The following is a 27,892-nucleotide window of genomic DNA, read 5'->3' as shown; positions in this document are numbered from 1 at the left end:
CTTTATGTATTTATCTGTACCTTAATTTTTCTTATAATTTGTAGGTACCACTTGGACCTCTGCAAAAATGTTTTTGGAGAAGGAATCTATCCTGATGTGGACATGACCAACATATACTATGGAGGCACAAAAATAGCTGGTCTACACTTCTGCCACTTAAATTTCTGTTCTAATTGATTCCATTCCTTAATTCTAATGGATCTTCTAGCATCAACTTTCTTCAACTCTATACACTAGACATATTGATCTATGACAATCCAAAATTTCACATGGTAATGGATACAAATATGATATTTATTTAAATTACAAAACCCATTATTCTTGAAATTCTTCTAAGATATATGATTGTGGATCCACTAATACATCAAAATATGCTTTGAGTATTAAGAATTTGAGATTGATTCAGAAAATGTTAAACAATTTCAATCAACAATGACTAATTTGGATAACTATATGCTAAAGATTGAACTATTTACAAGATTGCATATCTGCATTATTTCTCAAATCTGGAGGAATCTCAGTTTCAGAGGGCATGAAAAACTTACAAAAAGTCGGCACATAATTTATTGTTAGTTTGCAGATATCAGGACTCAGGTGTGTAATAGGTGGAAGCCAACATGTGAAGTTCTCTAGAGATCATAGGGTTTAGTATATACTCATTTTTGAATAATGGCTATATCTATCCTTTAAAATGGTAATATCCCATATACCTGTTATAAATGTTTAAAATAATTTATGCCACTAGCACCATTATTATTGAAGATGATGATCTTGTCCTGCTAGTTGTAACTTGTTTTTATGTGCACTGGTTCACCTTGTTGTTTGTCTAGCAGTTGCTTTGTTTGTTATCAGTGAGGATTAATCTTGTGTAGTCATCCATGTTCTTAGGTGGCCAAAATAAGTTACTTTCATCCACCTCTAGTGGACTTGACATGGTCTAGCCTCCAGGCTTAAAAAACACCAATTAGACACTGAAGATTGCTAAAGATACAACTCATATATCTTGCTTAAATCAAACTTTAAATTCAATTGCTTATTATTTCTTCAACTAATGTTAAAAAATGCAAGTTTTAGAAAACAAATCGCAGTTGGAGGTCAGCGGGATAATTGTGATACAAGCAAACCCTGTGGTTGATGAAGTTAGCAATGAGAGGGGTGGTGCATTTGCAATGTTACTCTTGGATAAGCCTTAAGATGGACTGGCAAGCTGATGCTGAGGTTAGCAGTCCTCAAAATCTCTGTTTGCATTACTATCAAAAAACCTCTAATTAAGTGAAATAGATGAAAGCTCAGTTGTAATTTCACAAGGCTTAAGAAGATAAATCAGCTATAAAGAGAAACATGGTAGTATCAAGGATAATTACAATCCAAGATCCAAAATATTAGCAAATGATCTCTTAAAATACTCAAGCTTCACGGTGGCAGAAACAAATTCCTACTGTGAATGTTAGAGGAAAATAATAATTTTTCAGTATAAATGAAACAAACTAAAATGAAATGAGCAATCCTGAAATACAAATTCTCGCAAAACCACCAAAAAATTAGACCTGATGGGAATGATTCAAGGGACTGGATAATGATGTCCATTTAAGAAACCAAAAAAAGGCGCATGCATGCTTTTCATCACAAGGAAATAAATATGTTAATAGTTGGAAAGATATTTAAAGATTGACTACATTATTAAACATGTTGACATCTCATTGATTTCTCAAATATGCCCATGAAATTGATCCGTTTTAGAAAATGAACGACCAGCTTTAACTACCAAGTCAATAAGCAAACTGAACAATTTGTCTTTCACATGTTGTGATATTTAAATTGTATATACTGATCCCTACTCCTGTAGGTTGCAGTATAGACATCAACAGGTTGGTTGAGTTGGAGACACCTTGGAAAATTACATTATATTTTATTTATGTATGCATTACCTTCTTAACCCTCAATTTGTGCTCTGTTAGGCAGACTTGTCCTTGTAACCCCTGAACCTAGGCTTTTCCTGTTACTTCTATAATGCTGAATGATGAAGTTAAAATGAACCAATATACTAAATCCAAGTCAAAATTCCACTACATTGTTTCAGATGAGGGTAATGGCCAACCAATTCTTTGGAGGTGAAGGTTCTGTAAAGAATAGTGTCACTTCAAGAAGAAAGTTGATGTCACGTATCACATCTAGCAGTGGTTAGAGTTCCTGATTTTGACAGCAATAAAGGATGACCATATATAATGTTTTGTCCTCTATTTTTTGGCTAGAAGAGGAGAGAAAAAATGAGTTGTTAGTTCATTTAATGATTGACCACCATATCTAGTGAGATGAACCAGAGCCATTGCCCTCCTCAAAGATGGGAACCTTCTGGGCAGCTAGTGGAGATTACATCAGTAGAATCTAGTTATAGTCTAATGAGTTGGATCAAACATGGACTATGCATGAAGTATTACAATGAAGAAAACATGTGATTTAATCCGATGCTGGGGATTCTCCATGGCTATCTGGATCTAGCACATGATTGACAGCCGCTTCGGAGCTTCGGCTGTTTAAAACTTATATAGTTTTCTGCATATTAGAGTATATCTCGTTTTTTCTGTAGGTAAGGGAGAAATGGAAGAGATAAAGATCTGCAGAAATAAGTTTCATAACTAAAGGGTTTATTATGGATAAAGAAAAGTACTAGTCTTCTTTTCATTCTCTCTTGGTCATGTTTTATTGGAGAGATGGTCAAGGGTTAGTGTATTTGCTAAAAGGGGAGTATTTGTGAGGTACATAGGCTTCACAAAATTTAAGGCTTCTAACTGGTGCATGATCTAGGAATTCGGTTTTATATAGTACAGATACTTCATGAACATGAATAGCCGCATCAGATCACTTTGGTTAGGAATATGTTGAAATTTCAAATTGAATTGTGAAAATGAATTAATTCATCCTTTCTTAGCACTTATTTGTCACACTTGAGCTTATGATATACTTCCATATAAATAAGCAGGTTCAAGGATAATCTTTACTAATGGCTCACAAGATCCCTGGCGCCATGCCTCCAAGCAGACATCATCCCCAGATTGTGAGCTTATATAGTTCCTTGTTGGCAGTTATATACAGATAGTTGTTATCTTAGAAATAGCACCTTCGCCTTTTGAATCCAGATTCATTCTTTATCACATCTACTAATATGTTTATTTTCATATAATTTTTTATACACAAGATATCTTTAAATTGGTGTTCCAATTCTGTTTTGGCATGTGATACAGTTAATTCAGTAAGTTCCACCAAGTTATATATTAATAGATAGTTTCAGCAGTGTTTGATGTTATATTAATGTTTTTTGGAGAGGAAGCAATAATTATAAGTGGTATGTGTCTGTGTGATCAATTTTACGTGAAAGAAGAAAGAAAGTAATATCAGGATATAAATTTCAGATATTGTAAATGGGAACATCCCTAACTCGTACAATAAAAAACTTCCTTGGAAATCTTGCAAACCAGTGTCCTGAAACCATATTAAATACCTAAAACTCCCTCCTCTTAAAGTGGCTACTTCATTTCTGCCATTATAAGATTCTATGAAAGCTTCATTATTCACCATAAGTAAATCCCCTTTTATATGTTAATTAACCTCCTTCTATCCTAGAACATATTGAATAATGTACCCATAAACACCCACCATCCACTAAAGCACCCATAAACACTCACCAGCATGCTTACACAGACCCACCATTACACCCACACTAATCCCCATTCACATCTACATGCAACCAAACATACACCCACATTAATCCTCTTTTACACATACACCAATATACGCACTCGATCCCTATTGCATCTACTATACCCTCATGTATGCTCACTTCTTCAACCTCCTAAATTTTTAGAAACAAAACTTCCCATCTACATCCTAACCAACCTAGATCTCCTTGGATTCAGCCTACCCTATGCTCATGGGGATGGATCACATGTTATCTAGCCTACCATGTACACCTAGATCCTGACTACATATAACAATTAACAACAAATATTCCTTTTCCCACCCTTGCCACCTAACCTCATCATAAAGTGTTTTACATATGGAATTCTGATCTAATAACCTAGTCCTATAGGATGGAGAGGGGACTCTCTCTCATGACCATCTCTAACAACCCTCACTAAAATTAAGGAAATCCTGCTGGACCAACAATGTGCGTGGTGTTTCCCTCCTCACCATTACTCAATTTCCCATATGTCCCTCTCCCACTCATATATCATTTAATGTCATATTAAGACCTCCTAATATCCACCAAAACCTACAACAAGAGATTCAAAACCTAGGTTCTTTTCTCTTACCACTTCTCTTTACCCTTTAACCATGACTTCAACCACCCAATAACCTTCATTATTCCTAGACATGTACTCCTACTTCCAAACTAAGGAAGAAGACCTCTTCCTCCACTTTGGTTTGGGAATATTAAGCTGAATTGGCGGAGGAGATGGCAAATGTGGAGCTTGGAGGGTGGGTCATGTCATTCTTGACCATGTTTTTCTCCGCTCTTCCCACACTCTTCTTTTCTTTGTCATTTTTCTTTTATGTTTGCTCATTTTAGCTTTTCTTTCAGATGAAACCTAACCTAGCTTAGGAGGGGGGCTCAGAGGTGCTTCTTGGACCTTTGAGCAGCTTAATCTAGGCACTACCTCATAACCCGTTCAAGTAGACTACTTCTGAGGGTTTTCTTAGGTTTTTCACTCTCTCCAAAGACACCTAATGGCAACCTAGGCTTCCTATACATGGTTTCATCATCTCCAAAGAATAGTTTTGATTCAATTTTCACCAAGAGGTATCATGATCAAACTTCTTTAACATGATGCTCCTGCACCCACGATGGTATGTCGAACTGGGCCAAACCACCCAATTCACCCCATATCGAACCGAACCGGCATGGAATCGGCATGATTAGCTCGGTATTTTCGAGAAAGGCCATGAGCCGCTTGAAATCGGGCGGTTCGGAGGGGAGCCAGTGCGAACCACTTGATTTGCAATGGTTTGAATGGGTTCGCACCCCCTCCCTTCTTTCAATGATAGAGAGGCATGAGAAGGCTTCCCATACCTTTTTAGGCCTTTCTTCACTTTCATTTTCAACCCTTTCTTTTGCCAAAAACTTGGTGATTTCAACGATAAAAGGAGGATCCAATCCAAAACAAGGTAAAGTGGCACCCTCATCCATAGCAAGTAGAGAAATTGTCTAACACAGAGGTATCTCAACAACCTCGTATATGTCGACTACAATCTAACATTGAGGCTAAACTGCATTCAGGATGAAGTGGAGCTGAAGTATGCGGATCCGATCCACAATGCTTTTGTTCAGGAATAGGATGATCCCATGATGGCTTGTGGACTAACAACAGGAGCCGGATCTTAATGAGCCAGGATCGTCTCCGCAATCTGCCAATTCGTAGCCAACGAGGTTAGGATGGATGCAGAGTAATGGGCAGATTGCAACATTTCACTCATGCTTCCAGCTGAGTAGCACAACCACAAGGGTCATTGGATAGTCGATCATCACATGACTCCATATCTGAGACATCCTTCTAAAGATATGATCGAGAGTTGTTTAGATGAGGTCACCACGCTACTTGGTCAATTCGGTCAGAAGGATGACATCCATCCTTCCGGCATAGCCAGATAGAGGGGCATGAAGAAAAAATAGGCAGCTGCTCAGCATTAGCCTAAAAAAAAAGGTAGTTGCGGCCTCGATGGAGAGAGTGAAGGAGTTATTTCACTCAAATTCAGAAACTAGAGAGAGTAGTGATGACAGCTTTGGTGACCATAGATCTAGTGACCAGAGAGGGAGCAGAGAATATAAGCCGTAGGATAGTCTTTGATTCACCGATGAGTCCTAGTTTACCATGCTACACAGCATAGGGACCATGGTGTACAAACTGGTAGAGCCTGTGAAGACACGATTGCATACAGAAGACGGCCTTTTCGAGGTTGTTTAGGAGAATTTAATGCAGTTGTAGATGACGCCGTACGTGGAGTAGAATCCATAGGCATATCAAATTCTGAGTCGTACGATTGTATACAAAAGATGGGCTTTTCGAGGTTGTTTTGGAGGATACAATGCGGCTGCAGATGACCTCATACGTGGAGTAGAATCCGTAGACGTATCAAATTCTGAGTCGTACGATTGTATACAAAAGACGGGCTCCTCGAGGTCGTTTTGGAGGATACAATGCAGCTGTAGATGATCTTGTACGTGGAGTAGGATTCATAAACGTAATAGATTCCGAGTCGTATGCCGGATCCTTTTATCCGCAATCAGAAGCCACCTATGATCCATACGGATATGGATATGGTGCGTCTGAAGTATTGTCTTTCAGTAGCTATTACCCTATGCAGCTTGGAACACTTTACGGGTCGGATTTTGCTGTTGGCATATTCAGATGGGTCACTCCATAGTTGTATTATCAGCCAAATGATATTTCTTAGAGCCAGAGCTTCAGTGAGATCAAGAACGGTTATAACTCAGAGCGCGTACCTTATAGGATGAGTGTACAGGACTACAACGTCGTTTGGTTAGAAGGGTGGGCTGATATATCTTCTGATTATGGATATATACGAGAGACATCACAACTCGACGAGATTATAGATGTCGGTATGTATGTTGTACTTTAAATACATATAATTGATTGTATCATTGTATGTTTCGTATCTCACTAATTGATTTTAGAATATTTCATATTGCTTCTCCTAGCGTGGGAAGCCAAGATTCCTGTCATTTTTTTTTAATTTTTGGTTTCGACCTAATGCCCATGCAAAGGTTTAGGGTAGCAAACCCAATGACACATATTTAGCATATTTTTGCCTTCCCAAGGTAGCATTGTTTTAGAGCAATGCTACGGTAACTTAGAAAAATCACTTCAATACATTAAGAAGCATTATTTAGGGTGTACCGAGGTGATGGAAACATCAAAAAACATCAAATTAGACTTAAAATCACTCATAAAACCAAAAAAAATTGATTACTTTTTATTAAATCTTAAAGAAAATTGGAAAAAATTGGCGTGCCGGTTCGAAACTGCCATGCCACTCGGTATGATACTGAATCGGTACCATACCAAACCAATTGCTAACTGGTATGGATCCCGATACCGATTCGGCTAACTTTGGCACCCGCTTCCATTTTCCAACCAACCATAGGTTTCTAACCAATTTTAATTTTCTTCTCTCACTCAATATATTTTGTCACATTTAATCTCAGTTCCATAGCAAATGTGATATCTATTGTTTTTATCATATTTGAGTCCCTGAATCATGTAATGTTGGCTAATGCTATAACTAAAATAGTATGTCAATATTATGTTTAGTGTGATTATAAAGATACATCCTACATCTAGTCACTTCCTTCCACTGAAGCTTGAGACCTCTACTCCGCAATTTTGCACTAACTCCTAATTCAGGTAGTGTGTCAGACTATATAGAAAAGTTAAAGTTTTGAAGCACCTTACCATTAGCAAATCGCATCAAAAGATGTTGAAAGCACTAGTCTTTATCAAGGTTAACTTCAATGGTAGTGTATCAGATGGCGGAAGTGGAGGCGGAGCGGTTTTGTGATCAAAGGCCCTGACTCTAGATTGATGGCGGCTGGGGGTACTTGCATTTTCGTCATTTTCATGCCTAGTGCGGAGCTGAGGGCTGCATGGGAAGGCATTACCTTTGCAAGGCTCACTTTAAGGGCAGAGTGTATTCAACTTGAAGGAGATTCTGCTACAGTTATCGGATGGATCTAGGGTCAAGCCAGGGAGGACTGTGGGCATCCGTTGCTGCAGGACATCTTCAAGTTGATGAGGGAGTGCACAACATTCCGAGCAGCTCGTGTACAGGGAGGCAAACAGAGCAGCTGATTGGGTTAGGTCCTTTGCTACTCAGCACTCTGGTGGCTTCCTTTGGAACAACTATGAGACCATTCCTCCACCCCTAAATCATCTCTTGTTTTCTAACTTTATTGGATATATTCATTCCAAAAGTGTATGATTCACCCGACCTATCAAAAAAATAAAACCTCCAAACTTCTTATATCACTGTCTTACTCTTATTGGTATGGACAAGTCTTTCACTGTTGTTGCATAATAGAAATTGCTAAATTAATGTTTAGTCTTTTGTTGTACATTTCTTTTTCATATGTCAATATTGATTTATGTAAATGCTTGGACGAACTATTGTCAACTAATGTTTGTCTTTGTTACTGTCTTATGTTGTCCAGTACCATCCTACTTGATAAAATGCCATAATTGTGGACACGGCACTGATCTTAGAGGATGTCCCCAGTCGCCTCTGAACATTGAAGGTATGATTAGCTTCTCTATTTTTGCTACTTTCAAGGCCACTTGCATACACCTTCTCTGATAGGAAAAGTTCACTGACATGTTCAGATTGCATTTGGGATCCTCTTGCTATTTCATTTAGCTATTGCATTTGGGATCCCTGTAACAATTGACTTCCAGAACAAACATTTGTAAAGTTACAATGTTCCATCTTAGGACAACATTTATGCTTGATGATGATGACTTTCTACTTGAAAATCTGCTGAATAACCTCATCAATAGCTTGTTTCTGATTGCATTGTCTTGCACATGGATACTTCTTAGGTAATGCTGAAAACTGTACTTCTCCTGAAGCAGTGCAGAAAGTGAGGCAGCAGATCATAGAACATATTGACCTGTGGCTCTCAGAATGCCAAAGTACAGGTAGGAATTCTCGCTGATCGTGATCAACTCATAACCATAATGAAAGTCAATTCTCAATAATACATGGTGCCTACTCCACAACATATTTCTTGGATTGATTTTAACTGTGCATCAGTAATTATTAACTGAAGCACCTATTCATAGAGTATGAGTGTCTCTAACTGTACAACTAAGTTATCGACTGCTCTATGTTTTAATTCTATATGTTTAAACTTCCTTTCGGTTTTTCCATAGTTACAAGTAGACCCAAAGTCTGCCGAACCGGGTTGAACCGCCTGGTTCAGTCAGTACCGAACCGGCCTAGTTTGAAACCGGGTTGGTTCGTCGTTCATATTCAATTCCGGCTCCTACCGGCCGGAGCTGGTCCTTTACCGGCCGATTCGGTGCTGACTCGGTGCCAGTTCGCACCGAGTCAATCCAGTTTCGAACCGGGTTGGGTATGATCTACCTGCCACTGCCCTACCGGTTCGGTACCAGACCGAACCGTACCGGACGCCAACCGGTACAGATCTCGGTACCGAACCATACCAAGCGCTGACTTGTACGGGTCTCGGTACCAGTTCGGTGGACCTTGAGTAGACCTTTTCTCTATTGATATTTTTGGTCATAGATTTTAATCTCCTTTAATATTGAATAGAGAAAGTTTTTGGTTGAGGGATCATTTTTGTTTTTGTTTACCTTGTATTGCTTAGGTTTTAAAGCAATGATGAAATTAATTAATTAAAATACAACACCCTTCATAGTAACAGAGCTCCAATTTTAACAATTTGCTGTCAGCCAAGCTTTGGTCATTCTTTTGCAGTTTAATGAGACATATTTCTAGTAAAAGGTCATTTACACACCATATAACCCAGATGGGCGCAGTATTAATGAGGCAATTCAAAATTTTAAAAAAAGAAATCAAATTCTGTAATCAGATAGGAAATGGCAGCCATTCATGCTCCCTCTCACATGCATTTCATGTGCCCAATACTAATGCAGTAGAACAAAAAGGTGGATAAAATGAAAATGCTCTAGAGTATTCTGTAATCACCAGATGGTGCTGATGATATATTGGAAAATTAGGGATAACATGTAACAGTTGGACCCCAAAGATGGTAGCTATCAGTCCAGAACCCATAAATTTCAGCTGAAAATCTGAAATGTTTCGACCCGAATTTTGCAGATAGTTATAGACTGTTTCAAGGTAAGGAATGCAAAAATATTTTTCAATCATTAATGGAGCGTGGACATAGAATAACAATTATTACAGAATATCAGAATAATGTATAAGCATGACGTTTAACCAATGTATTTGTTTTAACCACCAAAATTTTATTTGGTGCATTTATGTTGTTGTATGGTAGAAATTCTTGAATTTAAGCATGAAGAGCTTGTGGACATTAGTCGAATATGTGTGTGTGGTTATTGGCTCTGTTGAGCCAAAAATCAACTAGCAATTGCCCAAAGTCATAATTCTGCAACATGGTTTCAAAACCTGCTGAAATGGGATAATACGACCAGTACTGTAGCATTTCAGCACAAAACCAGCACTAGTACAGGTTCCAGGACAATAAAATAGCTATATCGGTACATACTGGCTGTACCGGTGTGTATTGGTGCATATAAGTGGTACCATATTGGCCCGAGCAGTCAGTAACACCATTTTTCATTTTCTTTAAGATCTGTTAGTTTCGATATATACCATTGGTACTGTTACTGTAATGATGTCATAATGTTCCCATGAAAAAATGTACAGTATTATGTACCGGTATTTAAAACTTGGTACCATGAGACACATTTGTATCATACAAATGTCTATCAGACTAATAAGTTTTGGTTTATTTCCAACAAATATGATTTGAGTGCAAATCCTATTAATCTAACAGGCTAAGGTTCAAATTTCATTCTGTTGGTCATAACTTGCGAGCTTTTAAATACCTAAAGACCATAATACTTATGTTTAAGAGGTTACTTATGTATGTTTTAAAATGCTTGATTGGGAACTACATCTAGTACATCTGTTCCCCATATTTGTTCTCAAGACTTTACGGCAAAAATAAACCTACCGATTAGAATGTCACGTGGGTGCTTGTTCTTGATTGTGATATGTATCTTGGTGATGACAAGTTGGGTCCCATAGTATTGAACCTTATGAAGCACGCAGGTTAGGGAATGCTTTCCCCAAATGTAAGCTTGCTTTTAATTGTTCCAGTTATTCTTTCCTCTATTGCAAGTACGGGTGGTAATTATATCGATTAAAAGTAAAAAATGCATTCATAAACAATAATCTCATAGAGCAAGTTTATGCAGACCTTCCCCAGGTTTTGAACTTTGAATGGAGCTTGGCAAGATTTCATGTTCAAACTTTATTTTTTTGGGCTTGAGCAATCTTCTTGTGCTTGTTTCAGCCACGCAAGAAGTAATCGCATGCTTGGTAAACTGATCCCTGACCATATATGTTCATCTCTTGGAGTCAATTAATTGACTGCAATTTGAATTTAAAGTTAAATAAAAGCATGTGATACTATTTTCCAAAGTACTGTCCAGGTGATGTAAAATAGATATAAAAAATTAAAAATATCATTCAAAATAAAATTAATCAAATTATACTTGAGGTAAACAAAGTGAAGAAGGAGATGTACTCAAACGTTTTTCTGATCAGGAAAATAATGTTCTAGTATAAATTGAATGAGCTTTAATGAGCAAGTGAATCTAATAAACAAATCTAGATTTAATTCCCTTATAAAATTCGTAAAGGTATCAACTTCTACTGAATGAATGCTTTCCTGGTATTATACTAGAAGATGTTAGCAGTCTTTTAGATATAATGATGGTGAATAATCTAACAAAGAAATAGAAACACTAACAAAGAAATAAGAAACCTAATGTGGATCATTTTTTCTGTAGTGAATCTTTCAAACCTTGCTCTTAGACCTGTCATGCAGACTCTTCGATACGTTTGGCAATAGGAAGCCTCCTTGTAGATCTTCAACAGCTAGATCTACAGAATTGAGCTCATTTCATGCATCCTTTAACTAATTGGTTGAATATTCATAAATAACATCTGTTGATCACTGTCATCCTATTGTCACTCATGAATCCATTCTAGGAAACCTGGATTAGATTTTGACATTCCTTCACTAAATCCTAATAATTTTGGTGTGGACACCCCCCCCCCCCCCCCCCCCCCCCCCCCCGCCGCGTCCTCCCTCCCTCTCCACCTCCTCCTCCCCTATCTCCTGGTGTAAATCTTCAAAGTTACCATCACCATATTGGACGTCAGATACATCCGTTGGATACCTGACAATCTAAGAGGGTTGGTGGTATCTGACATATATGAATTAAGATAATAATTTTAAGTCAGACTAAAGAAAGAGAAAGGAAATGAGAGAGAAAGAGATTAGGTTGAGTGTCCTTGATCCAGAGGAAAAACATAGAAAATAGAATTGCTATCATACTAAAGAGGAAAGGGAACTTAATATTTTTAAGTTGTAGCAGACATGACCCTTTTTTTGATAGATCCATGGTTAGCCTATGTGATCTCAGTTTTTCCTTTTGTAAGATAAAAAACATTTTCTGCCTTATCTCTCTGGAAATCATAGGTGTAATTAGATCAAAGTAACGTTAAGCCCCTGACATAAGAACAGAAGGCAGAAAGTCTGAGATCGTAAATCTCTTTCCTAAATATATACACCTGTGGTTTTTGGCTTAAGCCTGCAGCAACTTGTTTTTTTGGTCTTCCAAAGGTGGTTAGAGGAATTCTGTAAATGTAAAATAAAGAAAATTAGCACAAAAAAGGTATTGTCTGTTTCAACACCTAAACCATCTCATTACAATTTGAATAAGGTATTGTCCGATTTAATAATTTGATAATGAAGTTTAAGCCAAAAGCTGCAGCTATATCTAATTAGAAGTTACTAATTATGGTATGGGTCTTGCTGGGCTTGACGACCTGGCATGGGATAAGAGGTCCAGCAGCAGCAAGAAGCAAGCCTAGGGGTTACTCATGTAGGATTCACGACAAGTAGGAGACAAGCCCGATCCAAGCATAGATATACCCAGACAAGCCCTCTCCATTAGACTACATCACGACCATGGTATGTTGTATCGTACCGTACCGAATGGTACCGTACGTACCGTATCAGTTTGGTATCGGTATTGATACTGATGGCGTACCGATGCTCGGTATCCCAAACATACTACATATTGTACCGTACTGTACCGACACCGATGGTGTGGCACCAGTACGGATCCGGTACGGATATAGGGAATTTTGGTCATGATGCATATGTAAAATATTTCAACTCATGTTATATATGCAAGTGAAAATTCTAATTTCTTACCTGAATATTATTTTGTTGTGTACTTGCATGTAAGCTAGTCAAATCAGCTGTTTTTCTCCCTGGTATGTTCAGGACCTGATGATGATGAACCTGACTTGTTTATGGCAGCAGGAAGGATGATTTCAAGTGCTTGACTGCTCTCATAATTCAAGTTTATTCTGAAGGCCTAATTCTTCATCAGTGATAAATTGAACTAGAGGAAGAATGTATTTATTAGATATGCTTCATAAATATATCTGAGTGATTAATGATGGACTTAATCATGTGATTTATGTATTATCAGAATATTTCTTTGCTCACGAAAAGGCTGTAATTATGCTATGCCTAAAATTTTATTTGCATGACAACTTCATTATAGACTTGACTTATTAAAGGTATTTAGGTTGCAAAGTGTCCTTAACTCATTCAGATAGCTCTATTGTCGCTGTTGCAATATTATAAATTACTTTGGAACGCTAATTAGAAGTATCTAACTTAAAGGGGAAAAAATAAAGATACCAAGGGCTTTTTATTATACATAAAGACACTGCATGGTCTCACAGCCAAGAATTTTTGTAGTAGCTGAAGGAACTGATGGTGAACAAAAATAGTCTTCCATGTCTACGTAGTATAAGCACGAAGAGAGGAAGGTAGCAGCCTATTCTTCTTAAATCCGTCAACAGGGAAACAAGAGGTGGTGCAAAGCTTAGTAGGTGTAGCCCTTGACAAACATCCCTTGCATGGATACCTCTGACTCGCCCTCGCCAGTGTACTTCCCAAGCTGCGCAAGGGAGTTTACCTTGGCACGCACCAGCAGTACCTCCTGGGCTGCCTTCGCATTCTCGGGCCGCCCTGCCCATGTCTTCAGGCAGGTGTTCTGAAGGGCTCTCGCATACGAGAAGGACACATGCCATGGGTTGGGACTCTGGTTCATGGCGTTCAGGTTCAGAGTCGCCTCCACCTCGGATTGCCATTTGCCCGCCCGACAGAAACTGGCATCCAGAGCCATCCAGTCATGTTATGATCACGAAGTCATATGCAGATCAAAACGCTCGAGGACTTTTATTCAGATTAGAGGGATGGGACGCTTGCGATGATTCCGGGGACAGCGGGAGGAATCCGCCGGTGGAGGAGCTTGAGGGTGTACTCTGCGACCATGCTGGGCTTGAGGAGGATCCCTTCAAACATCACGTTGTTCTCCGCCATGCAGTAGAAGACCTCAGCCCAGACCTGCTGCGCCACCTCGAAGGTGCGTTCGATCCCGTGGTCGCCATCCAGCAGGATCTCTGGCTCCACAATTGGGACAAGGCCGCTGTCCTGCGAAGCAAATCCATTCCATGCAGAGCGCTCATGCAGAACGTGATGCACAAAAGACTTGAGACAAGAATTCTTCGAGTAGAAGACTATACCTGTGCAATAGCGGCGTAGCGAGCAAGACCCCAGGCAGCTTCCTTCACAGCGAGGGCCGAAGGACCATTGGGAATGCTCACCACGGTCCGCCTATTCATACAAGAATAGATTTTAGGATAGCTTAAGTTGCATGGAGAAGGTGACGGGATGAGGTGTGGGGGTGCTGCGAGTTCTTACCATTTGGCAAAGCGAGCACCTTGCTGGTAGTAAGCGGCGGTGCGGGATGCCAGCCCGTCAAGACCTTGGCACCAAGATTCTTTAATTAGAGTTCTTTAATTGATCAATTAGTGAATTGGTCGTTCACCTTGTCAACCTTGATGCCGGGGACGATGTTCTGGGAGACAAGGACGTCGACCATCTTCTTGCCATCAGTGGTGGATTGGTAGAGGGTCTCCTCGAAGAGGATGGCACCGGAGATGTAGTTGCCGAGACCGGGGGCGGTGACGAGCAGGGTGCGGTAGGCCTGGCGGTTGGCTTCCGTGTTCTCCAGCCCGATGGACGCCAGCCTCTTCCCGCACGTCGCGTTTGACTCGTCCATGGCCAGGATGCCACGCCCTGGTGAGGCGATGGTTTTCTAAGCCATTCGATGCAGCAGCACAGAAACATCAGAACAAGGAAAATTAAATTCTAAATTTGCTAGCAAAGTGAGCAAAAACAAGTTGGTGGTGCAGATCTTCCGAGGTGTTTGATGATATGCATACCGCAGTCTTCACGAGCTCATCGGCGTAGGAGGTGGCGGCACGGACCGTGAGGGAGGCGGCAGGGTGGGACTGGATGGTGACGGAGGCAGATGGGTGGCGAAGGGACTGGCCCTTCACCCACTCTGACTTGTGGATGAGCGGAGAGGTCTTGAGGAGGGATGCCGATGCCATCGAAGTCTCAGAGAGAGATCTCTTTCACTTGCACCCTGGAAGACTGGAATTTGACTCATGGAATTTGACTGTTCAGCTAAGAGGATGACTCTAGATAGAGAGGATTTCCATGTACAAGCTCATACATATAGTTTTACATTCTATTACCAACGTTGTGTCAATCCTCCCATAGATTATCCCAACATGCCTTGCTTGTGAGACTATTGATGCTACTGCGTCAGTTTTCAAGAAAACTCCGGCTTGGCGCAAGGCATCCCCTGCTTTTATCACTTACAAACGCACCAAAACCGCAGCCTGAACCATATGCAGAAAACGAGGTCCGTTTCAGAGCTAACCATGGCCATTGGGCCCGGAGTGTCCGTGGCCAGGCCGAACACCTGAGGAGGATTTTTTAAACAAAATCTTAGACATCAGAAAACACTGGAGGTTTTGGGAGACTAGGGAGTCCATTCCGGTGTTTTGGAAGCTTTAGGCTAGGAGTGTGAGATGTATAATTGTTTTGCTAACATCCTTATTTTTACGGTTGGTTCTTTCTCAAATTATTTTGTGATGATCATGGCTTTGGCTCGAGCTCAGATATTGGGCATCTTGGTGTCAACGGTTAGAGCATTGCCCTGAGGATTTCACGTCCCTAGGTGCCGTCCTTCGTCTTGGCCTTCATTCCTTGATTCCTCCTAGTTCTCGTTCCATCTCGGGCCAGACAGACTTCTAGAAGAAATCGGCCACTTGGGACAAGGGACCATCCTCATGAGTGGTCCCACCGATATATTTAGCTATTGTTCTTGCATAGCTTTGTATTTCGCAATTTAATAAGGCTAATGTAGACACATTCTGCGTGACCAGGTCTTGCACCCTTCGTAGCACCATGCTGTCTTCATCCAGGGCCCGGTTTTTTTTTCACAAATTTTTCATACAATGCATATACGAATACATCCAATAAAATTAAAATTCAGAAGGCTTTAGCAGGAAAGAAAAAACACTTGGAACCTGTTTGGAAAAATCTTGTCTGATCAGGCAGCATCCGCAGAATGGCCAGAGAGAAAGAAGGGAGAGAGAGTCTGAGAGGGAGAGTGAGAGTATGTACTCCCCATCCCCAGAAAATAAAAAAAAAAAAGAAAAAAAAAATCAGGTTGGATTTTTTACTCAATTCTTGGATTAGGCAGTTATTTGGTTATGGCATGCATCATCAACCTGACTTCATAAGGGGAAAAAAAAAAGAAGAGGAAAACTCCTTCATTGATCCCTTTTTCCCTTCGACATTCATCCAGCACTGCATGCACAGCAGTACAGCACAGGAACAAACGGAGATAAAATGTGCAGAGCTGCAATCCGAGAAATACAATGAACGAGATCCATAGGAACCAAGACACAGCATGGTGCACCACCACATTATGCACATAGTGAATTTCTCCTGTAGACCAACAGGCTAGGATTTGGATGAGTCCTCATAAAACTGCAGGCTGAGAGGCCGACAAACCTGATTCCCGAAAAATTCCTGCATAAACACTCAAACAGAACAGACCCTCAATAGTTTTTATCTTTTTATTCTTTTTTAATAATCTTCCCGCAGGAATCAACCCTCTCTCTCCCCTCTCCCTTCCACTCCATCGTTTCCTTCCATCTCACAGGAGATCAATCCAAACAGGGCCTTACCAGTCTTGCAACCCTGATTGCTCAATCGTGTAGTTCAATATGCAACATGGACCGGATATTTTTACATGGGAACTAGCCATGTCAAGACTCCAGATATTTCACCATGTTATCATTTCCCCGCACACAATAATATGCCTGTTGAGATGAGTGCAGAAATCAACAAAATTAAGGAGTCGAGAATGACATACCCTCTGAAAGTCAATATAAAACTAGATATCCACATACATGATGGTCAATATACAGGATATATAATCTCTCCATAAATCATTCCCAATGTTGGAAGTCATCTAATTCCAGAAAATGGCTGTTAGCAACCCAACCATGCTCTATATAACACCACCAAGTTAACAAGAATGATGGAGAAATTTTAGAGATTCCTCTTATAAAAAGAATTAGTGACTTCTTCAGCTTGTCGACGAGAACACTGGTTTAGTTCCCTTTTGGCAAGTCGGAAAGGAAACAAAATGTGCACCAACAAGTCTACAGTTAGATATTCCCAAATGACAAACAATCTACCTAGAGGCCGCAACAATCCATGTGTTGACAGAAATCAAAGCCTACACTACAAAATGGCTGCCATTCCTATCAATTCATGGGTAGCAATAGTCATACACTACGAACAATGAATAAACTTTTCCTCAGTTTCTTTTCCAAAGTAAAAGCATCTATCAGATTCTAGAAATATTAAGAAAGCATGAAAAGTGCCACATTTCAGGGAAACTCATGGTAGCAGTCAAGTCATGATAATTTGCCTTGCTTACTTCAAGAAAAAGGATTCAACCGGCACAAGAATTTCTACTTCAGGTAAGTGGAAGACACCCATAGAAGTATGTAGCTTATCAGAGAAGTGTTGACCTCCAAACTCCTCGGACCTTGAAGTAGAGGTGGCATGACAGAGACCATCAAGAAGGTGCCCAACAGCCATGAACCAAAGAAAGCCCCAATCCTGAAAGATACCCGCAATATCAGCTTTAAGAGAAGGAATTCTTAAAATAATGACTACAGACAAATGTGTCACAGTTGAATGACATAACCACTTCAACATTTACAGGGACTCTTGATCTAGCTAGAAGCCTAAGACTGAAAATCTAATTAATATATTCCTGCAACTCAAGTAATTTATCAGTGGCAGAAAAGATCATTACACGCTTAAACATCAGCAAATCAGTGTATCGATCTTAGACTTATGCTGGAGAATCCCTTGAATTTGAAAATACAACAAGAACATTTTTCTCTTTAAAAGGAAAAGCTACAAAGACATAATGACAAAAAAAAAATAGTGTTCTTTTTCTCTTGCAAAATGACAGTGTAATTGCATATTCTCTATCCAAAATGTGCTCTACCATATAGCTTAATGAGGGTAATAGCATACTAATCCCATTCACTCCTTTTAAAGATTCAATAACTCTATTAGCTGCTCTTCCAGATATTTTAATTTCCATGTATCAACTCTCTGAATCTGTCAGCATTATCCTCTGTCAACTTTAAAGACTGAGAAGGCCAGTGATCCTCAAGGGACCTCAAGTTTATTTTGGATAACCTCCACAGAATCTGCACTTCTTTACCAAATTTTGGCCAACAGTGAGAGTAATCTGTTCTCTGACTACAACATTTCTTTAGGTCTGATCTTATGTCTGAGGGAATGGAACATCAATGATACTGCTCCCATTTTAATATTTACAATCTCCGAAGAACTACAGATCACTACAAATATGAGCCCTTACAGTGTCTTGCTTAAATTTTATCTTGAGATCATAAAATTGTGCTTTGCAAAATGATAAAAAGTCAGGATTGAATTAGGGACCCACATAATTAAGGATAATCTGCTATTTGCAAATGACTTGGTGCACTCAATGCATCAGGATGACCAGCACACCTGATTGATTGCAATGTGACATGGAGAAAGCTTTCTGACTGAATGAAGTGGAGCCTAATAGCCTCCAGCAAGGGGATTATTAAATTGCATATACAGATACTCTTATGTGATTAGGGTGGCAAGTCTATCACTAGACATGGATCTAACCGGTACCAAACTCAACTGAGACCCAGCCTGCACCCAAAGTGTAAACTGTAAATTGGATAAATGTGCCATAACAAAACTGAACTCCAAGTTGCCTAGCTCCTTGCCTGATCATCAAAATTAAGCCAAGATAGGAAAAAGAAAAGTTCCCAAAAAAAAAAGTGTTCCAACCCTTGAATTTAGACCACTTCTGACCTAACTTATCAAGCAAGCAGGTCATATCTGGGTCTATCCCTTAGACATTTATAGTCGAGTCCCCGTATATGTGAACTTAATAAACTAATACTGAAACAGAAATTATACAGTTTTCAGTTACCTGAAACTGGTTGTCATTTAAGTCATTTGTTGTTAGTTGATAATTGCAGGTTGATATGCAAAGAAACCATTCCGATAAACTTCTATGTCATACCATGATGAGGTATTGCCATATTTCAGATAGCATGTCTGTCCCCTTGCGTCATCTACTATAACCAGCAGGGAACTCCTAGAAGGCACTGAAAATTCATAAAATCCCTGGGATAAAACCATTTAGGTATGGTTACATGCAGAGCCCACTATTCATGATTCAAAGAAAATATTTCACAAGTATATGTTGTCGAGTGTGCACGCATCTGCTATCAACATGTTGTTGAGGACAATACTAAGACAAACAAAGGGGCAGCTCAATGAAGAGATCACTCAAAGAATGCCTCATATCTAGTGACTTTATGTGGTACTAAATGTAAAATATGTGAGCATGTAGCTGCAAAGCAAGAACAGAAATCTGTGTGTACTAGTGAAAGAGTAAGCATACCCATATAAGAAGGCTCGGAGTCGACTCTTAAGCCTCTGGTATATAAAATATATGGTTACTATAAGAGAAATCGCCACTTGGAGTGTCGGCCCTTCTTCCGTTGGAAATATAACAGTGAGTGCCCCTAGCAATATGAATGCACCGGCTGTCTTTAAAATGACATTTGTGGATGGAGCTTCAAACCTACTTGCAATGGCCTTGACAACACGTGATTGTGTAACTTCCCTTATTTTTTTGTTGATGTCGATTTTTGGGTTTTTTCTCTCATGAAAGCTCTGCATAATGATTTTGTCGTGAGCTGATTCTATTGCATCAACACTTGGTTTGTGTCCAGCATATTTATTTATCAAAAAGTTCCTGGCAGCTTGAATTTCTTCTTCAGATGCTTCCCGGCTAATCCCAAGCCGTTTGTATGGGTCCTTCACATGAATCCTGGGAAAGATAGCTGAACCAATGAAGAAAGATCAGGAAAGAAATTAAGCGATTGATGAAGGGGCATAACAGATATTAAATCAAAATTGTAACATTCACAAGAACATTAATATAGGCTGCATAATGTTGTGCGGCAGCAGCAGCTGATTAAATGCAATCATGTTTAAGTGCCTTTGGAGAAGAAATTTAGGGAGGAATTGTTTTTTTAAAAATATAATGTACAGTTCAACTATTACACAAGGCTACTTGCTATAGAAACATAAAGTACATAATTCTTGGCTTACATTTACACCAACTTTTACAGACTATTTGCTTGCATATTCATATGCGGTCATTTTCGTAAATAGAAAAATATGATTTCTTACCACAACTAATTTCTGGGCAATGCCGGCTAAAATGTTAGCTTATTGAACTTTTTTATTTTTAGCGGATTTTTCACCACTGTCTTCTGTGGCTCCACCTAATTAGCAAATTTTCTGGGCTGCAACCAAGGAGCTTATAATCCCCATATGGATCCCCAGCAGACCAACAAAGGTGAGAAAAGGACTCGTCTAGTTGAAGCTCTGTGCATGAGTGTCAGCATTCAAAAATCAGCTCTCATGGAGAACGCCTTTCATCAAATAGATCTAATAGAGAAGGTCATATAAAATCTGTATTACTTTCTGTCTCTCTGAAAAGGTATGCTATCTTCATTGGTATTCTGATACAGGGCTCTCATGCCTAGTGTGAGAGGGTAAGCTTAAGGGAGGAAAAATACTAAAAATGTTGGAACTGGGCTCTTAGTTTAGTGGCCATGATCTTAACACGCCCATCGGCTCTCAAATTGTGGTCATAACTTTCTTACCTCTATATGTATACAACATGATGACCATCAGAGATGACCATGAATACAATAACAAAGTGCACTTACTAGGTCAAGATGAAAGTTGACAGTCTGTATTTAGGCCATGTGGATGCTTATTGGTAGGCATGCTCTCCTACCAGATCGATTTTGAATGATCTTCAAGTTTGCTAGACAAACAGTTTATTGTTCACATAGCCATTCAGCATCTATAAAGCTTCAACTGAACAATTGTGACTAGATCTGCAATCCTGCACACAACCATTAACTTCAGTAGTTTGACGCATTTCACTGCCCCAGTCTAATAACAACTGCAATATGGTTATTGGCATCTTTTGCTCTGTTTCAACCATGATCGCTTGTTAGCTTTCTCAAACTATCTCTTCTCCATTAAAGTTCTGAGCTTGCTTATTGCTCATCCATCAGGGGTTTCCATTTCTCTTCTTTAATTTTACTTGTCTCTAGGAAGACTGAGCAGGACCTTTTTGCAATAAATGTTAGGCACTGAATGGTTGGTATTACTTCTTAAGTCATTTGCCTTCAGTGTTTACTTTAAAATGGATTATACTGTTGGGGTACATGCTTTCATTTATTATAACGACTGAAGTGTTACTTAAACCACTAGCAACTCAATATTCCACACTACACCACGCATAATTAGATAATTCATCATTTTTGTTCAGTATAAACATATCAATGATGAAGCCTTCTTCATCCACTGTACATCTTGTTTAGGAGTCACAAACTACTGAATATCATTCATGGTTCAACATACTTAATGCATACAGAGAGTGGACCACAAACCTCCATGACCAATAAATGCATCATTGAATCTTCTGAATTTTGTTGACCAAGGTGCAACCAAAAGTACATTATTGTTCATAACATACCTTGAAGCATGGTACGCCTACCGTACCATTTCAGTACCGGTATCCGGTATGGGTGACGTACCAACACTCGATACGCCAAAAAAATTATGCACCGTATCGTACCGACGTTATACTAGTGTGGTATCGGACGGTATGCCCAAAAAATTCCGCACCATACCATACCGACACTGTACTAATGTGGCACCGGTACGGGGTCCGATACCGAGACGGCGAACCTTACCTTGAAGACTATACATTTCAAACTTGTAATGTGATATTCACAATATCAACAGAACCATAAAGGTTTGAATTATTAAGAAATCAAGAAGATGCATAAAAGGCTACTTACCAGTTGAATCATCAGCTGTATCACCAAATGATGCATATATTCTACTCCTGAATTTGTCATTTCTTTTAGTTGAATGTTTATGGATCTGAGGAATTAAATAGTTCCTGCAAGTAAAAGGTAGCATCCCTAGGAAAGTCATGCAAATGATCGAGCTAAAAAATTCCTTAACCGAAATAAGCTAACAAGGATTCACAATGAATAAATAATAAATCATATATTACCTGTCTATACAGGATAAACGCTTCACCCTTTCCCAAGAGCTTCCGTTTGCAGTAAAAGGTGAAGCTAATCCATGTAATGAGCTTGATTTTCTTGCAGTTACCAAACAAGAAGAAATTCTTGAGGGACTACAACTCAAGCCACATACAGACATCTTGAAGTATAACCAAATAGCTGCCACCAATGTGCTAGGATAAGTTTTTCTGAGTAGACTGAAAGGAGGCAGCAGTAAAAAATCAAAACATTTTCTTGGTCAATCTATGTCTTCAACCCCTCAAATCATAATTCAGGACACTCATGCATCAAAAAGTCAGCAAATACTCCACATCTACGAATCAAGAATATAATAATTATTACCAACAAAAGCAACAAACAAAAAGATCATATGTATGCAAACAAGAAATGCACCATATCTACTGAACCTAATACTCTGAATCAACAGAAAAAGATGTTTCAATGAAAAGTGCATTACAAAAATAAATACCGTTGGGAAAAGCCGTATAAATGTAAGGCATTATATGCAACCAAGTCATAAAATACCCACATTTCTGGATTGTAAACCACAAAAACCTTTATTTGCTAGGCATTAGACAGATCGAAGTGACATGCTTATGCTTATGATAGATCGTACCATAAGTACACTGGCTAGTCGTTATGGATTAGTAGACAAACTAAAGATAAAAAGGCCGATACAGTTGGATACTCAAGATATGGCAGCGGCATTTAGAATATTTTCAGAGATAATTGATCACCTAGGGTAATTGCTATTGAAAACTACAGAAACTATCATGCAGGATTAGGTTGCAAACTAGTTTAGGAACTTGCTAGCAAAATTTTGGTGAATGAAAAAGAGAGAAGGTTTCATATAGAGATACCAAATGAAGTGATTCTGAGGTCCAAAAGGTGCTAAAAGAACAGATGGTTTAGGAATGGCAGAAATTAAATAAAATTGAAGATTAGGAGATATGTTTGGCTAATATATAATTGACAGATATGGATGCACAAAATCAAATTTAGAACTCCCATTCTGCTCTATCTTTTCTCTTCTCCTCTCAGCCCTCTATTTCTTTACTTTTTTCTCTTTCATATCACCTTTTTTTAAGGATATGTGTCAAACTACCTTCAGTTCACATCAGTGTACTAAGAATCCAGAGAATTCCATATATGTGCAAAGTTTATTAAAATCCTGAACTTGTTCTCCCCTTCAAGAATTCCTTTGAATGACCATAAGATACATCCTCCGGTAAGATTTAACATACAGGACATCTAAAACCATGCCCTACCTAGTGACCGATAATTTAGGAAATGGCATTTCCGCATTCTCTCAATCAAACCCTCTCTATAGAGCTACTAAAACAAACATCAACCTTTCTAATATTAAAAGAGAGCCGTGCTGGAGATTGTCCAGAACTTCCAACGACTACTATTTATCTCCTCCTGCTTCCAAAACATCTTCACAAGAACCCTGATAACAAGCAGGCTATCAAGATAAAGTCGCTTGTTTAGAATATTGTAGATTACATAATATGAGAAACGTTCAATGCTCCCTCACACTATTATGAGTAATATTACTGGCAGTAAATTTTCTTGGGATAGCTTAACCCATTGTGATCTTGCTCACAAGAAGAAAGGACTCAGACACGGTAAAGTGTTAAGAGGAGCCATTTCCCTCTATAAAAACATCATTTTTGGCAACACTTCTGGGCTCTAGCTAAACCACTAAGGTCTCAATAGGACTGTCAGAAAAGGTATGAATCACAGACACTAGATTGCATATATTAACTTGGAATCGAGCATTATCATCTTCACAGGTACCAGATGCGATAGTGACTCTCTTTGATAAAGATTTTCCTTTCTCATGATATATAAGTTTGAAGCATCTCAGAAAAGACTCACACGACCGCATCTCAGAATCAAGAAGCTCGATAAGAAAATACCAAAAAAAAAAAAATCAGGGCAATAAAGCGAAATGGATTCCTCAATTATAGAGCGTTTCTCCATGGCAACACCGAAAAAAAAAATCAAATTGATAGAGGAAATCTGCAACCCAGCCCACTACCTTCTTCCGTTAAACACCGAACGAAAACGGGATTGAGGGAGAATTGAAGTGGATAAGGTTATGGCATACCAAAACGCACCTGTGGAAACCTAGGCGAAGACGTAGAGAGCTAAATAAACTTGGGAGGCACCAAGCTCTCCTCTTTTCGCGAAAGCGCTTCTACTTCAACCTCTCCCTCTCCGCCGGCGAGGGGACCTTAGAGTGATGGGGCAGTAGCACGACTACTTGAAGAGGGGCAACGAGGGCGAGAGGCCATATGGGTCGGGTCGGATTTCCTTTTTTTTTTTTTCTTTTTTTTTTTTTTTCCACCCCCGCGTAGCAGCTCCCACTGGGCCTCCGCCCCGCCAGAAGAATGTTCGATGCGGACAGAAATGACCGTGTGTTGGGCATCCCGACCGGTTTTACTCATGCCTTCCCCACCCATGGGCCCGGCTCAGCTACCCCTCTGGGCTCTGGCTCGAGTTCCAAGTGTGAGTACGTCACATCTGGCACCACCCCGGCTACTAGCGGTCCAAGAGCAGTCCTATACCTCATGTCCAAGCAGTGGCCGAAGTCATATTTTAATCATCGCCGCAGCGACTCGAACTTGGGACCATGAGGTTAGAATCCCCACCCAGTACCAATAGGCTACCACCTTGGTGGCCGAGAGAAACTGGTAGGCTGCAGAGGGGCTTGGTAAACCCATGGCCTGACCCGATCCCGACGCAATTAGACCCAACCTAATCTGCATTTGTAGATTCATGAATCGATCAAAAATTAGGTCTGATTGGAAAACGGGGTAAGGTCTAGGATTTATAATTTCGATCCAAATCTAACCCGACCTCTTTTGTATATGCCCAAAATCTCAAACCATATAAAACCCCCTTCTCCTTACCCCTAACTATATTTCTCAATAAAGATAGACTCTCGTCTAAACTAGTTCCTCTCTGTCCATCCTAATAACCCTCTTCCATCTCGCCTACTCTTGTTTGATTATATTTTAAGCATTCATTTTTTAGAAATATGCTTCTTTTTTTTTGTCGAGAATGTTATAGGAAAATTCAACGAAGATGCAAATTAATACACCATGTCCTCGGGTATATAACTATTTATTTATTCTTTGAAAATTTTAGCTTGTATCTTAGGAATAATAGTTTAATTTGATCAACTTAAGAACATATTTGGATGGAAATTCACGTTTGATCTAACATTTGTTTAGTTTTATTAAGATTTTTAGTAATTTAATATGTGATTATCAATTATTATACTTTAATTGTAAAAAATGAGAGATAAATGCTTGGCTAGGATTGCATACTTGACCTGGTCTGGTCCTAACCCGAACTCGAATATTTTGGAGTGGTTTTGGGTCATGATTGGCCTTGACTCGATTTGATATACCGAAGGGATCTAAAAATAGGTCTAAGATCTTGTTCGTGGGTTTGACTGTACCTAACTTGGTTAATGATGATAGGTCTGTGTCCAAAATGAAGATCCAAAATCGAAACTAAGTGGGATTAAGATGAACCACATGTTCATCTGATCCAACCTATTTATAGTCCTACTAGCAAGATTGTAGAAATTGACCTAACCTAGCCATGATAGGACCTTGTCTGGACATGGTTAACACTGGGAGATTTTTATGGTTGTCACCAAGACCCTCCAATATGAACCAAACCTACGTCATATATGAATCCAGTTCAAATCCGAATAAATCTACAAGTCAAATAGGTATCCACAATAAACCTATGAAACTTTCTGAGACGAGGGTCTCTGCCAAGTTAAGGTCTCCTTAACTCATAACAAATTTTGAAATGGGATCTATTCTTACAAATTTAACCTAAAACCTGGGGTTGAAAATTTACCTCACCTGTAATGTATGCTTTTACCTTACACTGCTCTAAAACTATGTCATTATTAACTAATTATTAAGGGAATCAAGGGATCAAAGATTCCAATAATGTGTCTTGCTTGAGACTTAATACTACATGAGTTAAACTTGATGGGTGTTGGATAGGGTATGGGTCTTCGCATATTAGAACCTAACCTATAAACCTAACGGGCTAAGGCTTAGTTTTCTTCTTCTCAAACTGACTCAATTGAAACATTTTTAGGCAGGACGTGGGTCACATTTAAACCCTACCCCCCAACTTTAGAGCGTGTTGGTACCTTCGCCCAACTTGATTTGGTTGCATTTATTGGACGTTGATTACCGATCAAACTATTAAAATAGATTTTAAGCGATCATGCACAAGTTAAACATTTCGAGTGGATTTTTCTTTTTTTCTTCCTTTCTTTCCTTTTTTTTTTTTCTTTTATTATTGACTCAAGACAACTTGATTGGGTCTCAAACTAGGTGATTGCACTTAGAAATATGAAGACTCGAGATAGGTTATCTTAGGTGGGTTAGGTCAATATGGTTTGGGTCAAATTGAGATGGCATGCAAGGAATAGAAAGACGCAACTTGTGATAGGTCCAATAAAGATGTCTATAGAGGACATGTTTGATTTAAGAAGCCTTGACTTGATATGAGTTTAGGTTAAGGATATGTCAGTATTACCAAAGCCAATAGAAAGCAACCATTTCATTCATTGTTGACAGCACAACCCTTCTCTACTAACTAGTTAGTTAGTCACTTGGTTCTCTCTACGTGAAAAATAAATGTGCCGCCATTATGGAGAGTAACTAAGGTCCCATATCACAAAGAAGGGAGTGCATGGAACTTAACTTGTCTCCCTTGATGCTACAGTAGTAGATCTTTCTTTTAAAATAAAATTTAAAAAATCCTTTTTTTTCAATATTATTTCATCATTTTTATTTCTCTACTATTATAACAAGAACTCTTCCATTTCGACTCCACCCCAATTATGTACTCTACTGTTTTAATATTTTCTTGGTATGATAGCCTAACATGCATTCTCTTAAGGGCTCGTTTGGTTCGCGGGAAGCATTTTCCCTCCTAAAAATATAATTCCTGAAAAATAAATTCCTAGGAAGAGAATGCCTAGGAAAGTACTTTTGACATATTTTGTTGACCATGGGAAAGTGACAAATTTCCAAAGTGCTTATGTTTAGTTGGCCATCCACTTTCCTGGGAAAGTTATGTATAATTCCTATTATACTCTTAATAAAAATTAGGTCTTTAATGCCTCTTTAATGCTTCTTTAATGCTGAAGGGTCTTTTTGGAAAAAAATAAAAATGGCTTGATTCCCGCCTCATGGAAAGTAACTTTCTCATATTTTTTATGGAAAAGACTTTTTCATGAAATGTGGGAATCATATTCCCATGGGAATACAACTTTCTCATCTCTCTCTTTTGAAAACTCCAACCAAACAAGAGGCATTTTATTACTTTTTCGTTGACCACACTTTCCCCCCTTCTTTTC

The 27,892-nt window shown here is 39.0% G+C and overlaps 2 protein-coding genes and 1 pseudogene across 31 annotated transcripts in view; 1 reads left to right on the top strand and 2 right to left on the bottom strand.

Annotated features, from left to right (window-relative positions):
- The window catches only part of LOC103708494 (putative serine protease EDA2), a 36,720-nt gene extending 23,332 nt beyond the window's left edge, over nucleotides 1–13,388 (top strand). For 4 of the 23 annotated variants that reach the window (XM_008793440.6, XM_008793439.6, XM_039121259.3 and 1 more), the window contains exons 10-14: nucleotides 45–139; nucleotides 2,981–3,055; nucleotides 8,225–8,308; nucleotides 8,610–8,708; nucleotides 13,106–13,388. In XM_008793440.6, coding sequence (XP_008791662.3) covers nucleotides 45–139; nucleotides 2,981–3,055; nucleotides 8,225–8,308; nucleotides 8,610–8,708; nucleotides 13,106–13,167 — 415 coding nt within the window. In that variant the 3' untranslated portion in view covers nucleotides 13,168–13,388. Of the gene's footprint in view, nucleotides 1–44; nucleotides 1,219–2,980; nucleotides 7,870–8,224; nucleotides 8,309–8,609; nucleotides 8,709–13,105 lie in introns of all 23 variants that reach the window. The other 19 variants (XM_088718607.2, XM_088718605.2, XM_039121284.3 and 16 more) reach the window with 9 other exon arrangements.
- A 104-nt stretch (nucleotides 13,389–13,492) lies between these two features.
- LOC103708493 (fructose-bisphosphate aldolase 2, chloroplastic-like) lies at nucleotides 13,493–17,344 on the bottom strand (annotated as a pseudogene). The gene is made up of 5 exons (XR_015976467.2): nucleotides 15,124–17,344; nucleotides 14,600–14,996; nucleotides 14,422–14,512; nucleotides 14,105–14,329; nucleotides 13,493–14,004 (listed from the first exon to the last, which is right to left on the bottom strand). The product of XR_015976467.2 is annotated as a fructose-bisphosphate aldolase 2, chloroplastic-like (transcript).
- Nucleotides 17,345–17,487: 143 nt separating this feature from the next.
- Nucleotides 17,488–24,801, bottom strand: LOC103708492 (DnaJ (DUF3353)). Of its 7 annotated transcripts, XR_016399915.1 has the most exons (6): nucleotides 24,609–24,801; nucleotides 22,473–22,798; nucleotides 22,252–22,355; nucleotides 19,761–20,205; nucleotides 19,377–19,480; nucleotides 17,782–17,893 (listed from the first exon to the last, which is right to left on the bottom strand). XR_016399915.1 is itself a non-coding variant. In XM_089929706.1 (5 exons), the coding sequence occupies exons 2-5, from the start codon at nucleotides 22,622–22,624 to the stop codon at nucleotides 17,743–17,745; spliced, it is 852 nt and encodes a 283-aa protein (XP_089785832.1). In that variant the 5' UTR covers nucleotides 22,625–22,798; nucleotides 24,599–24,799; the 3' UTR covers nucleotides 17,488–17,742. The 7 variants fall into 7 exon arrangements, 6 of the variants coding, with proteins under 6 accessions (XP_089785832.1, XP_038977252.3, XP_038977263.3 ...); XM_089929706.1 differs by lacking the exon at nucleotides 19,377–19,480 and having other exon boundaries at nucleotides 17,488–17,893; nucleotides 24,599–24,799; XM_039121324.3 differs by lacking the exon at nucleotides 19,377–19,480 and having other exon boundaries at nucleotides 17,488–17,893; nucleotides 22,473–22,682; nucleotides 24,599–24,799.
- Between the last annotated feature and the right edge of the window lie 3,091 nt (nucleotides 24,802–27,892).

Source organism: Phoenix dactylifera, chromosome 3 (genome assembly GCF_051530095.1).
Source record: "Phoenix dactylifera cultivar Ajwa chromosome 3, Ajwa_hap1_PhDact_Kaust_v1.1, whole genome shotgun sequence".
Lineage (NCBI taxonomy): Eukaryota > Viridiplantae > Streptophyta > Magnoliopsida > Arecales > Arecaceae > Phoenix > Phoenix dactylifera.
The sequence above is the reverse complement of the archived record's forward strand: the minus strand, read 5'-3'. Positions and strand labels throughout refer to the sequence as shown.